The 14576-nt window shown below is 36.8% G+C and overlaps 1 protein-coding gene and 1 pseudogene across 1 annotated transcript; one reads left to right on the top strand and one right to left on the bottom strand.

The window, feature by feature from the left end:
- The first annotated feature begins 1946 nt into the window (after positions 1 to 1946).
- On the top strand, positions 1947 to 5493 carry LOC149004411 ((3S,6E)-nerolidol synthase 1-like). Its single transcript, XM_089168651.1, has 7 exons — positions 1947 to 2120; positions 2226 to 2493; positions 3641 to 4013; positions 4108 to 4326; positions 4416 to 4554; positions 4651 to 4905; positions 5206 to 5493. The coding sequence occupies exons 1-7, from the start codon at positions 1947 to 1949 to the stop codon at positions 5491 to 5493; spliced, it is 1716 nt and encodes a 571-aa protein (XP_089024777.1).
- Positions 5494 to 8687: 3194 nt separating this feature from the next.
- Positions 8688 to 9617, bottom strand: LOC149004410 (phosphoenolpyruvate carboxylase kinase 1 pseudogene; annotated as a pseudogene).
- Between the last annotated feature and the right edge of the window lie 4959 nt (positions 9618 to 14576).

Here is a 14576-nt window from a genome sequence, read left to right as displayed (position 1 = left end):
AGTTTTGAAAAAGGAGTTTGAAGGTTCAATTCTACTAATTGCAACTTTATTATCCCTTTTTTCAAAAATAATAGGGTCAGGGTTGGGTTAAGGTTCAAGATCTAACACGACTAGCATGAGAGCAACTTGAATAGGGGTGTGGATATGGTATACCCCTTTCTTATCGATTATTATCCATCCAATTAAAGTTACTTATTTAAATTTATTATTCTTATTTTTATAGATTTTGTACCTGTGCTATGTGAGTATTTTCTAGATCTTCTACTAAAATAGCTACCAAAATTACTAAATTCTTAAATTTCAAACCTAGTCCTCACAAATAAAAGGATAAAGATGCAAACAAGTAGTCGAAAACTTGTATTCAATCTGTATTCATGTCTATTTAGAAAAATCTACTTAAGAAAATAACTATCCGATTATCATCCGAATCCGACAGAATTCATCCAAAAACCAATAGAAAATTATCCGAATCCGTCATAATATAATAAGATGCAGATATGGTATTACCACTATCCAATCTGAATCTAGTCCGTTTACACCCCTAAACTTGAACAATAAAAAACTTCAATAAAAAGATCATTGTAGTCAAATTCAAAAGCATATTGATATGAGTCTCCCCTTAAGTTGGTCCTTGTTAGGAGAAAACAAACATCATAAATTCCGAAGTGGTTGGTCCTGTTAGGAGAAAACATCCAAGTTTTGAAGTGTGGTTGGTCGGTAATTGGTTGCTTTGATTTTACCTATATATAATTTACTATAAATGAAAATAAAAATGTAACATCACAGCTGTGGTACATCACAGCTATAGATTATTTACTAAATGTTTTGCAGCATTTAGACCTGCCACTAGCCCACTCATGTGTCTGATACTGTTTTGCAGCATTCAGAGTCTCAGACCTGCCACTAGCCTACCTTCGTAACAAACAAAGGGCTGAAAATACACACATCAGAGAGTGGGGCCCGGCCAGATGTGGACTAGCGTCAGTCACAACTTACGACCAAACATCGTTCACATGAAGCTTGATAACGGTTGACAAATCCGATTCAGTTTGCATTCTCGTTTGGTGAAGCAGAGAAATCTGATCACAAGGATTACTGGGGAACAGTTGTAAATCCTCATGTTCATACATGAAACACGTTGTCATGAACTCGATCATGATTCTCTTAGTTGGCAGAGCCACGTTGGGACTGGCCCCTCGGATTTTTTTAAATTGTAAATATTCTTTTTTTTTTTCCTTATCTCTCTATCTTTAAATGTGAAATACCACTATTTGGGCCCTTCAAAAATTAAAAATAAAAATTTAAGATAAAGACGTTGGGTACAAATGTCATTCATAATCTTTATCTAATGGTTATCATTAAATCTCTAGTTTTAAGGAATAAAAAGTTAAATTATAATTAAAAACTAACTCACGATTCATGAATTTCTCCTTATGTATTCTCTTCTATTTTCATTTCTATTTATTCTCTTTTTTTTTCTTACACGTCTCACAAAATATTGAAGTAGTTAGCAAATTTTAAAATTTTCCTAAATCTTCTCCACATCAGGTATTCACTCTCTTTTTTTCCAATTATTCATTTCTCTCCCTCACACTCACGAATTTTTTATTAATTTACCTAATTTTTAATGTAAATTCTACATTAAAATATAATAATATATGAATGAGACCTATAGTGGGTCCCACATTGGCCCACATATATTCGGCCCCCCCGCCCCCAATGTTCAATCCTACCCTTTTCCACCTTCTCCGCTACACTTGTGTGTATCTTCCTCTTGAAAAGGAGCTTGGGAATTCCAGAGTTCAAGACCCTTATTCTGTAGAAGCGATAGTGATACCGCACTATAAATTAGCCCGTACCTTATCGCAGTAGGCTCATCTCTCTCTCGCTCTCTCGCTCTCTTTCTCTCTCTCTCTCTCTCATAAGTCTAACCTTGTGGAGTTCAAATGGCCTTCTCTCGCAACCTTTCATCTCCTTCCACCATCACCGGTCAGGTCTCTGCAAGCAGAACACATGTTATCAGTACTGCTTCTCGTCTTCGCATATCTGCTGCTTACGAATACAATGAAGCCATCGTCCGATCCCTCAACTTCGACACCAAATCCTCCCTACACCAGATGGCAAGCACTGCAACTCGTACACAATTTCCATTTCCATTAACAGGTTTTAGTTTAGTTTAGTTTAGTTTAGTTTCTGAGTGACGACATCTCTTTCTGATCTTTTAGGATGGGCTTCGGATTAAGCACGCAGAGAAGTGCATCCAAGCGAAGCGTACTCTGACGCAACTCCAAGATCCATTAGAGCGTATGATCATGATTGACGCAGTGCAACGCCTGGGAATCGATTATCATTTCGAACCCGAAATAAAAGATGTTCTGGCTAAGCATTATGGAAGCTTTAGTTCAACCACTTTCCTTTTCGGCGATCATAATCTCCATAACGTTGCACTTCATTTCCGGTTATTCAGGCAAGCTGGTTACTGGGTTCCTGAAGGTGAGTATTTCATTTACCCAAAAAGAAAAAGCGGGTCAGTATTTCCCGCCGGAATTTCGTTGTTTATAATTATTTTCTGAAACTTCCTTTTACAGTTTTGACACGTGGCTACAAAAATTTATCAAAATCTCAAATTTGAAGGTTTATTTTTTTTAATAAAAAAGACTGCATTAGCGGCGACCTAACGCCCCTATGCAATATTCGAACTTTGTATTGAGTACGACCTTTGCAAACATTAGTCGTGTACACTCTACCAGTGGTCCAGTGCAAGCACTGGCCCCGTCAACGGAGCCCCACCGAAAGCCTAGTATGGTCTCAAAATTTTAAGTTAAAACAAAATTTTCTCCCTCTTTCCCTCTTGTCTGATATCATGCATTTCTTGCTCTCATTTTGAGAAGTCAAGAGAGCATAGAAAAAATTCAGGTCCAGACCACTTAGGCAACTCGTCTCTCATTTTCTCACCCTCACAATTGTGCTAACACAACTCTACTCATGTATCACGGGCAAGTCATGTGTCAGGGTGGGGAACTAAAGAAAAAGTTATCTGGGTCGAGAGGATCTCAACTCAGCACAAACTGCTCCTTAGACTTTTTTTTCCATCATAAAATTTGGCACAAGTCCTACCATTAAATTTTTTATTACTATATGTATATGTTGGTTCCACGTCAATTTTGTTGTGAAGAAGCATTTGTCCTCCCCAAGGAGATTCTAACTCAATTCTTCACTGTTAATCGGAAGGAGAAAAAAAAAATAATAGACATGAGAGAATTTAAGAGAATGGAAAATCATTTAACAACAATTTTAAACCTATTGCTATCACATGTAAAATTCGGATCTCTAGTAAAAGTACTTAACGATGTACATCTCTAATATCATATATTAGAGAGAATTTTCTATTTCTCCCCTATGCTTAGGTCTCTATTTACTCTAAAGTCTTATCCTCTAAAAGCTTTCACTTCTGATGCCCAAATATGAACTATTACCTTGCTTTCTCTTTTGATATTTCAAAATGACTAATTAAATTTCCTTTATTTTATCCCTCTGATCTATAACCACTTCCAATTAAATGCAATTTTTTATTTTAATAAAAAAAGAATCAAATATTTATCCATGTAGTTGTATAATCGATTGATGGTGCATGAAACAGATGTGTTTAGCAGCTTCAAGGATAATAAGGGACACTTCAGAGTAGAACTAAGAGAAGACATAAGAGGAATGATGAGCTTATACGAAGCTTCTTTCCTCCGGACAATGGGAGAAGAGATCCTCGATGAAGCACATGACTATGCTCGCAAGCACCTTAATGCTTCTCTGATGAATCCCCATCCATATATTGCCAAAGCCATAAAGGATACCCTTGATAATCCCCACCACTTGAGCCTGGCCAGATTTCAGAGCAAACAAAATCTCCATCGTTTCCATGGCGCATATGGATGGATGGATCCCTTACGGGAACTTTGGAAGATGGATTTTAACATTGTTCAATCCATTCATCGACATGAACTCTTGCAAGTTTTCAAGTAAGTTGCACCGGTTGTTTTTAATTTGTTTGATTGTAGTGAGGATCAAACAAATTTCTACTGTATTGATTGTTCAGTTTTTGGATATGTTAAGGTGGTGGAGAGAACTGGGTCTATCAGAAGAGCTAAAGTTTGCCAGAAACCAACCTTTAAAATGGTACATGTGGTCTATGATGGTCCTTCCAGATCCAAAGTTCTCTAAGGTTAGAATCAAGACCACAAAAATCATCTCACTTGTTTACGTGATAGATGATATCTTTGATGTTCGAGGGTCATTGAATGAAGTTGTTCTCTTCACTGAAGCAATCAACAAGTATGTATTTACTAAGTTAGGTTTTCATAATGAATATAAGCAAGTTCAAACTACTCTAATCTAATATGAGATAATTACTTTATGTATAGATGGGATGCCACAGGAATTGAGCGACTGCCAAACTACATGAGGACATGCTTCAAGGTTCTTGATGAAATCACCAACGAAATTGCTTCTGATGTCCTCAAAAATCATGGTTGGAACCCTATGCACTCACTTAAAAAGGCGGTAAGCTTTAATTGATTTCTTATTCTTCTCAAGACTGAATGTGATGATGTTAATATGCAACCTTTACCTAATGCTCTATCTGCTGCTAACCTCTAGTGGGGGAGCCTTTGTGATGCCTTTTTGGTGGAAACAAAATGGTTTGCTTCAAAGCAAGTGCCCAAGGGGAAAGATTACCTGGAGAATGGAGTGGTGAGCTCAGGAGTTCATGTGGTGTTACTTCATGGATTCTTTCTCTTGGGTGAAGGTATAACTAAAGAGACTGTGGATTGTGTGGAACAAAGTCCGGGCCCTGCTCTCATGTCTTGCCCTGCCACAATTCTTCGTTTGTGGGATGACCTGGGAAATGCAAAGGTAACTAATACTTGTAAGGAGTGTGGATCCTCTACCCTGGTACATAAAGGATTCTTCTTCCTTCATATCATTTCACCACACATTTAGGAAGGGAATCCACCTCCAAGCATTTATGATCCATTTTGTTGATGCTCAAATATGAGTTCCCTCCTAATAGTATAATGAAGAGATGTGAAGAGAGGACAATCCTCTACCCTGACAGATAGAGAATATCCCAACTTGTACAATAGTGATGTTTGTTACTTTAATATTGTCTATCAATTTTTAGTAATTTGTTAATTGATATGGATTGATAATTAGGATGAGAAGCAAGATGGGCATGATGGATCATACTTGGACTACTACTTGAAGGAATATAAGGGTTCTTCAATTGACACTGCACGAGAACATGTTTTCCATTTGATTTCAGATTCATGGAAGCAACTTAATGGGGAAACCTTTGCATGGAACTCTTTCACTCCATCTCTTACAAGGGTCTCACTTAATTCTGCAAGGATGGTCAAGGTGATGTATGATTACGATGAAAATCAACATCTTCCAACTCTAGAAGAATATACCAAATCACTACTCCAAGAGAATATACCTTAGTGATGGAAATATGAAACCATACTTTTCCTTTGGGTTAAAATATGAAACTATACTTACTATGCTCTCTCTCTCTCTCTCTCTCTCTCTCTCTCTCTCTCTCTCTCTCTCTCTCTCTCTCTCTCTCTCTCTCAATTAAAATTAAATATGAATATTTCAAAAGACACCCTACATTTCTATCATGACCGTCAGATCGAAGATGGTGTACATGTGTTGGTTTGCTAAATTCAGTTGGTCCGAATCAATTGTCTCTGCCAATGCAGGATTAGTTGAGTGATAAGATCCATACATCTCAGTGGAGAGATCATGTATTCGACCCTTGTAGACGGCATTTTCAATATTAAAAAAGCATTACAACAACAACAATAAGCCTTGTCCCAACTAAATGGGGTTAACCAAATGGATTATTGCCCTCCAATCAATTATATTCGAGGTCATGCTATTAAAAAAACACTAGTTCCAAAAAAAAAAAAAAAATTCAAAATCAATTGTCAGTTCTTGTAGTGAACCTGGTTTTCTAACATTGTGAAATATATGATTGGTCCGTAGAAGGATTGTCCAAGGCAGATGACCAAAGTAGTACTTGTTAGGATGGTTTTGCAGCGGTTTCTCCAGGACTTCCGTCTCCATCGTTTTGAAGAACACACAACAATTATGTATTTGACTCTTGCAATTGCAGATTTATCTCGTAGTTAGTTTTTCAGTTAAAAAAGAAAATGGTTTCGATAATTTCATTAACAGACCTTGCAAGTTTGCTAGTCTTCTTCAAAAGACTAAGTGAAATTCTTGATATGCCACTGCTAGGAGAGAATTTACACAACACCTGAAGCGAAGAAATGTACAAAAGTTAGTCATACTCTAAGCATGCATATGCATCCCAAATGTCTAAGACATCCTGTGAGAAGATAGTCAACTTTTATGCAATCATCACCGCTGCTAACCAGATTACCACAAAAAGTAAAAATCCAGCACTTGACTGGATTGATAGACCTAGCCCCAGTCTTTGACTTGTAAATTTTGCTAATCAAATTTTTTTTAGAGGATACAATCAAACCCAAAATTAGGTCTTGTTATTAGTTTTATACCATACCTTTCCAATATTGATACTAAACTTAGTAATGAGTGTTAAAGAATAGATACGCATTGATACCAAATCTTATCGGTGTCTATGTCGACGGTTGCTGTTTTGACTCCTTTTTTCCGGTAACAAGATTGCTGTTTCCAACTCTTTCTTTTGAGTAACAAGATCGGCGTTCCGGTTCAGTGAACTAAAACCATGCCCTTAACCCCTATTTCGTCCTCTGCCAAAAAACAAAGGACCTCTAATTCATCTAAAAATGACATGCTAAATGATGGACAAAAGATTACCCAAAAAAAATGAAGGACAAAATAGAGACAACAAGTTTTGCTACATATCATATCATACTACTATATAATAGTAGACCCTCAATTCAGTTATAGCATATTTTTCACTAGACCAAAATACCATTTCCTAATAGTAAAAACCCAAAATATCCATATCCTTTCATATTCATAATGAGAAGAAAATACCCCCACTCAAACAAAATGACCCCCAACCTCCAAGCAGCGTGAGAAGTTTCGGTGAAATTCGCCGATTTGTCCCTTGGCGAATTGGCGAATTTCGCCGATATATAGGGCGAAATATTGGTCAGTTTCAACTAGATTTTGACCCCCCATTTCAATGGTTATTTGGTCATCTTTGGCCCAAATTTGGTGTCTAGCCTAGTTTGATGTCAACTAACACATTGGAATTGTTGGTTTTGCCTAAAACCTCACCTAAATTGGTGTTCAGATGAAAAAACTCTACAAAACTTTCAGATCTATGTGAAATCTCGATTGATCATCGCAAGCAATGTTATATCAGTAAAAAATGAAGCGAGATCTACTGTTATATGTAGACAATCGAAGTAAAAATGGCAAGAATACAAGAATTAGAAGAGAGAAGCACTTGGAGAAGAGAGAGAAATTCATGAAATAGGGTGGAAAATTGTCCAAAATTTGGCTATTTTTCAACTTAATATCGCTGAAATTCTTGAGAAATTTACATTTAGCAAATTAGCGATTTTTTGCGAGATATTGCCCATATCCGCTGAAATATTGTTTGTTTCGGTGCAAAAAAATTCCTCCTTTTCTCTCATTTTCCATTTCACCAATTTCTCCCCGTCTTTCACTCACACACATTTATAGTTGATTGGCAATTCCTCATTCACTCTCCCAACAAGGCAATGTTGTCGTCCCTCCTTCTATTTTTTGGTTGATTCTATCCAAAGTTCTACCGTCGCAATACGGACCCTATGTGGAATTTCTTGTTGTAGAGAGGAAATTGGCAGGAGAATGTGAAATGGGGGGTTTTACAGGGAAATGGGTTCGGATAGTTCATAGGAGATTGCTTTGATAGAGAAGGAATCGGCATAGAAAGCTGTGGAGAGATTGCACATTCCATGGACTAGATGCAACTTATGGCAGAAGAACCCCGGTGACTGTATTCCAATTTCCTTGCAAAAGCCCCCAGTGTTTCATCTATTCTGCATTCTTACTTTCACCATCCATCTTTTCTCTGTCTTAGTCTCCCTTGTGGAAACTACCATTGTTAGGTTTGTACAGAAACCAAAGTTGTAGAGCTTTTTCCCACCTTCAAGGATATCAGGTAAGAGTTTCCATCTTTTAAACTCATGGCCTCCTGGCAGCCATGGGTTTTACAATTGAATTTCTGTCAGTCTCTACTTCAAGGTCTTTCTCTCTCTCTCATTTGTTTACTTTTAACACTGGCTCTCCGATTACTTTGAATATTTGTTATTAGAAATGGAAATATATGTAATATAAATTTTTAAAAATTTACGAAATTCTTAAACCACCGTTAAAAGCTTCAAATGTTACCCTCTACAATTTATGTTTCCATTTATATATACAAGAAAAGAAGGAATCAATGGACACAATGGAAAGATAACACTAAAATCAAATATGAAATATTACATTTAGGTTGATCTGTTAAGTATAGTATGCTATAGCGCTTTTGTACTTACTGGTGGTGCTTCAGGGGAGTTTGATTCCTCCCTCCTTCCACTGGAGTAGCTGTCTCTCCTCCCACCTAGCTAGTGGTTTCAGAATGTTCTCAACAAAATATTCTTTAACCCATTTTTGTTCATTCTCCATATACCTTGCCTTGTTTTACAGTATCAATTGATCGTCAACATCGAGTCTCCTCTACTTTTGATCCATGGATGCCCTAAAATTTTGAAACAGAGGGAAAGAAATCAGTATCTGAGACTGAAAGATAACAACCAATAATAGAAAAGGCGAAAGATTCCAGAACGCGAAAAATGAAGTCTATATATACTTACCAAGTACTTGCTCGGCTGGGATTCTCTTGGAAACGTCCTTCGAAAGCATCTTCCGCAGAAGATCCTTTCCTGCCGGCGACACAGAATGGAAGATATGAGTCAGAAAGCGGAGATTCCCTCAAAGCACCGCTGCAAATATCTCATCAGTCGAATCACCGTAAAAAGGAGGGATTCCGGCCAACATTGTGTATAGAATAACTCCAGCACTCCAAATATCTACTTTCTCACTGGAATCCCTCCCGGAAAGCACCACAAGCGCAACATAATAAGGTGTCCCAACGATTCCACTCATCGGTAAACCGTCCCGAAAGATCTCAGCAGACCCAAAATCAGCTAGCTTCAACCGATTCCGGTCATCGAAGAGTATATTATCCGGCTTAATGTCACGATGAGTGATGCCTCTGCACTGACAGTGAGCGATCGCCTCCATTAAAGGCAACATCAAAGCAGCAGCTTCGACTTCAGTGAAAATCCGCTTGGATATACGATCAAAGAGGTTCGAAGAATCACAGAGCTCCATTACAATATCAAAATAAGCTTCGTCTTCATAAACATCGATGATTTCAACAATGTTAGGTTTTCTCCGCAGAGGATCTGCATGATCTTGGCTTCTTTGTCGATCGATCAATGGCGTCGGTGAGGAGAAGCTTGTCGATGGATTTCATGGCGAAAAACTCACCGGAAGAAAGGAACTAAACACCAGAAATCGGTACCAAATCTTCCCTGACCTATCTCCTGGTAAAATGATCTGTTTGAAGAAGGCATCTGCAATCTTCAAAGCCCCGCTTCGCTCTGTTCAAATCCATTTCAATTCTCCATTGAGGGTGCCGTTTCTTTAGGTTGTTTGTGTAAGACGCGACTATTTGTAGGCAACAGGTGGGTAGGATTAAAGTTTGACCATTCTGGGCCTTTGGGTGTCCAGCCTGCGAGGGGTTGCTAGCTCCTGAGTTTTTTGAATGAGTATATCTCTTACCATTTCGTGCAGCTGCTGCTTAGGATTTTGTGTCGTTGTGTTTGTGATGTGAGATATCCATGAGATTTTAGATGTTCTGGTTTATGGTTTGTTAGTTTATAAGAATTCTTTGGTTCGTGAGATTTGAGATATGAAGCTTAAGGAGGTGTCTCAGTAGCAATCGGAAAAAAAATTTGTAGTAAAAGGCATTCACACTGGCTTGTTTTTAAGGGGTACGGTAGTTTGATTCCGAGTTTTTTGAGAAGGTTCATGTCTATTTAGGAGGGGTATTTTAGTCTAAGAAAATACGTGCCACAAGTCTTAGAGGTTTTCCTTTTATATAGTAGTATAATAGTATGATATACATGTTTCACCTTAACAATTATGAAAGACAGGTATTGGGTCCCAAAACCAGAAATAATAATAATCTTGAGGTTTGGCCATGCCAGGCTTCTTGTTCCAAAACTTGAATATTTTCCCACAAAATTGAATGTTAATATTCAAGTTGATATTCTCATTCGTAAATTTCTCTCTACATCCTCAAAGATTTTTTTCTTGAGCTGATAAATCATTCTCCTGTTTCCCGAAAGGGTAACTTTGAGGTTGTTTTTGGAGTATAAATCAAATGTCTCATAAAAAAGAAAGAAAAAAGTCAAATGTATGAATTGACTTGGAAGGTGATTTGTAATGGTTTGTTGAAGCTGTCAGCCTTTTCTTTCATTTATGTATACGTACATGTTTCCCCTTAATTGTTACAAAGGGCTGGTCTTGGGCCCCAAAATCAAAAATAATTATAATCTTAAGGTTTGGCCTGCCAGGCTTCTTGTTCCAAAACTTAGATAGTTAGATATTTTCCCACATAATTGAAAATGTTAATATTCCCGTGGATATTCTGATCCATAAAGTTCTCTCTACATCCTTGAAGATTTTTTCTTGAGTTGATAAATAATTCTCCTGTTACTCGAAAGGGTGACTGTGAGGCTGTTTTTGGAGTACAAATCAAAGGTCTCATCAAGAAGAAAAAAAAGTCCACGTCGGGTTGTTTTAAGTGTTAGAAAGTGACATGTTTTAATTTTTTGCCACTAATCCGGGGTGCTGACAAGTTGGTGCTCCATCGACTACAATTTTCAAAGAAAAGAACAAGGGCTACACAATTCTCACATTTCCATTCTCCTCGATGAGGGCCTGAGGCTGCAATAGGCCGGGCCCGACTTTTTCAATCCCAATCTCGACTTCAAATATTTTTGGCTAAACTTATTAGTGACATGTAGGATCTCTTATAAGTAGAATCCCAAGTGATGCATTTACATATTTTTTTAACTTAGATACAATTTTTTCATTGTGATAGGATGGAAGTACAGAATTCTTGAGGGCAATGAATAACTTCATCCAAAAGAAGCAACGGTGATAACCACGGATTTTCTACCAAACACGTAAAGTGGCTTAAAACCATTCACGCAGACAATTAAAACATTACGGAATGCTTCCAAATCATTCTTTCTGTAGGTAGAAGTTAGAACTCTAGAAAATAACGCTCAACAAAATAAGACTAATAAATATTTTACTTTGCAGATGACAAGACAATTTTTCTTTTTTTCAGGAAGAAGACCAATCGGAGGAACCGTGTTCATTCCATTGGATTTGTGGGTATTATCAACTAACACTAGCACTAACACAAGGTTTTGATCAAGGTTTAAAGTATCACATGATACTATACGATATTGGTCGATACATATCCATATTAGACACAACAAATGATACGTCTTGGAAAGTCTCTCTATTGAATTTCACTAAAATACATTAAACATTACAATACAATACTCGATACAGGACAATATGTCTCCTAAAATCATATGATTGATACAATACTTGATACCGATACTTTAAACCTTAGTTTTGATGAATAAGGTATATAGAAATTTATCTCCGCTATCTCTCAGTTTCAAGTAGTTATTATATTATTATTATTACTTCCTCCAGAAAACAGTTCGATCAAGGAGTCTAGATCATTTATTTAGCAAGGTAAGGGTATGTGTTTGCTTTCATGTTTTTTCATAACACAATAAGAATGGACTGAATCTACCTTTAAAGTGCTAATAAAATAAATCAAAGATGGAAACTCTATTAGGTCTCATGTGAATCCCAACCTTACAGTGTGATGAAAAGACGTGAAAAAATAAATCCGTACACCTCTGCCATGATGGAAAAGTAATTTGAACTTAAAGTGGGAGAGTTGAAAAAGAGTGCAGATCATCTCCGCCCAATCTGTCTATCAAACCATCATCCTACACTCACATGAGATAGTGATACTTATATTCACAATGTTTGCCCGTTTCAAACAAGGCAGTGTGGGAGGACGGTTTGATGGGCAAGCTGGGTGGAGAAGATCTAGGGAGGTAAACAGATAGTTAAAAATCCGAGTTCGATTCATATTCGTATCCATCATCCGAATTCGATCAGGTTTTTTTGGATTCAGATTTGAATTCGGATATCTCAAGTAGCTAGGATATTATTCGATTTGATTAGTATTCAATGGGTACTATCTATATCTGATTAAAATTTAATTTTAGGGAATACATCATATCCCTTCATCTATACTCAATTAATAGTAACTAATAACATTAAACTACTAAAACACCATGACATTAATTAAGTCCAATACTCAAGAATGAGTTTAAAACCCCATTCGGATTCGGATATTTTTTTTCCATTTGATTACTTTAAATTCTGATCGGATATAATCCAAAATTTTGAGTAACTAATCAAATTCGAATTTAGTCATAAATTTACACATCCGACTGATATCAAATTTGAATTCAAATAACATGCTTAATAATTGGATTCAAATTCAAATATTACCATATCCAAGCAGAGTTCGATCCGTTTACATCCCTAAGAGGATCTCCACTAGTTGAAGAGAGCACACACAAGTTGTTAAAATTTACTCACCATGCACACAATGAAGAATAAGTGAACAATAAGAAGAAAGATAAGGGATATTGGTTATCTTATAATAATAGATACAAGGTATGAAAACCCTCATCTCATCAAGTGTAGAGAACCTATGTTCACGGTATGAACCCCCCCCCCCCCCCCCCATCTCATCAAGTTACTATGAGGGGTATTGGTTATCTTATAATAATAAATACAAGGTAGAGTCCCCTACAACTTAAGTTTTATTGTTATATGTATAACTGGACTCTTTTATCCTAGGACTATGAGATAGACTAGCAGACCTTGACCCATCATCTTTATCTCCAACAACGGAGGTAAACTTGGACACCATATGCTGAAAATTAGTTTTACACAACGCCTTTGTAAAAATATTAGCAAGTTAGTCTTGCTTCGAATGTACGGAGTCTAGATGGTCTTGTCTTGAACTTTTTCATGAACAAAGTGACAATCTACCTCTATATGCTTAGTTTTTTCATGGAAAACATGATTCGAAACAATATAAGATGCTGCTTGATTATCGCAAAACAACTTCGTAGGTGTAGTAGACCCTCCAAAAACCTAATTCACACTGCAATAGTCGTAGCCATACTAGTTCACTTGTAGAAGAGGCCATTGCACGGTATTCTGTTTCAACACTTGATCTTTACACAACACTCTATTTATTGCTTTTCTAGGTGATGTGATTTCTCCCTAAAACATGTAGAAGCCAAAGGTTGATCTTCTATCTATAGGATTTCCAGCCCAATTTGCATCACTATGACCAATGATTTCTATGTGTTTGTTTATCTTCATTAAAATGTCACAACAGGGACAAGGTTTGAAGTAGCTTAGTATTCTATCTACAAGGGTCATATGTCCTTTAGTAGGAGAATGCATAAATTGACTTATATAGTTGACGGCATAGCTGATATCAGGTCTGGTAATAGTGAGATAGGTCAAACGTCCTAGCAATCTTTGAACACGTCCAACATATTTTAGTGGAACAATATTTTCAACACCTTTGCTACTGTAGTCCATAGGTGTCTCTGTTGGAGAGGCTCCCAACCTCCCTATTTCTTTTAATAGATCCAAAGCATATTTCCTCTAAGAGATATACAAACCTTTACTAGAATAAGTTAATTCAATTCCATGAAAATAATGTAAACGACCAAGGTCCTTGATGTCACTGTCTTACTCAAGTGGCATTTGAGAGCTGTTATCTCATGAAAATTGTCACCAAATATGACAATATCATCAACATAGACAAAAACAACCACAGTGCCTAAGCATTTCTTTTCACAAATAATGAAGAGTCTGAATCACACTTTTTAAATCCAAATCCATAAGTGCTGAATTCAACTTACCATAACATGCACGACGAGATTGCTTGAGCCTATATATGGCTTTATTTAGTTTGCATGTCAGTTCAGCTTTATTCACTAACTTATAACCAGGAGGAATGTCCATGTATACCTCCTCTTTCAAATCTCCATGTAAGAAGACATTTTTCAAATCCATTTGAAATAGGAGCCATCCGCAATCAACAACAACTGGTAACAAAACTTTGATGGTGTTCATTTTAATTACTAGAGCAAAGGTTTACTTGTAATATTCCCCATAAGTTTGTGTGTACCCTTTTGCAACGAATCTTGCCTTATGTCGTTCAATGGACTTGTCATTCTTTTATTTGATTTTATAGCCCCATCAACATCCAACAAATTTATTTCTTTTAAGTAAGGGAACTATATCCCAGATATGATTTTTGTTGAGTATTCAACTTCTTCATTCATAGCTTTTACTCCTATAGGAGAATTTGCAATTTCAAGAAAGTTTGTGGG

The sequence above is a fragment of the Hakea prostrata genome, chromosome 9, assembly GCF_041222555.1.
Source record: "Hakea prostrata isolate BN-2017 chromosome 9, UWA_Hpros_2, whole genome shotgun sequence".
Classification (NCBI taxonomy): Eukaryota; Viridiplantae; Streptophyta; class Magnoliopsida; order Proteales; family Proteaceae; genus Hakea; species Hakea prostrata.
This window is presented reverse-complemented; position numbering and strand designations above follow the sequence as displayed.

Bases quoted from the DNA above. Each gene is read 5' to 3' on its own strand.
- LOC149004411 (XM_089168651.1), top strand. From the start codon at position 1,947: ATGGCCTTCTCTCGCAACCTTTCATCTCCTTCCACCATCACCGGTCAG. The intron at 2,121-2,225 runs GCAAGCACTGCA...CTGATCTTTTAG, and splicing joins AATCCTCCCTACACCAGATG to GATGGGCTTCGGATTAAGCA. The intron at 2,494-3,640 runs GTGAGTATTTCA...TGCATGAAACAG, and splicing joins TGGTTACTGGGTTCCTGAAG to ATGTGTTTAGCAGCTTCAAG.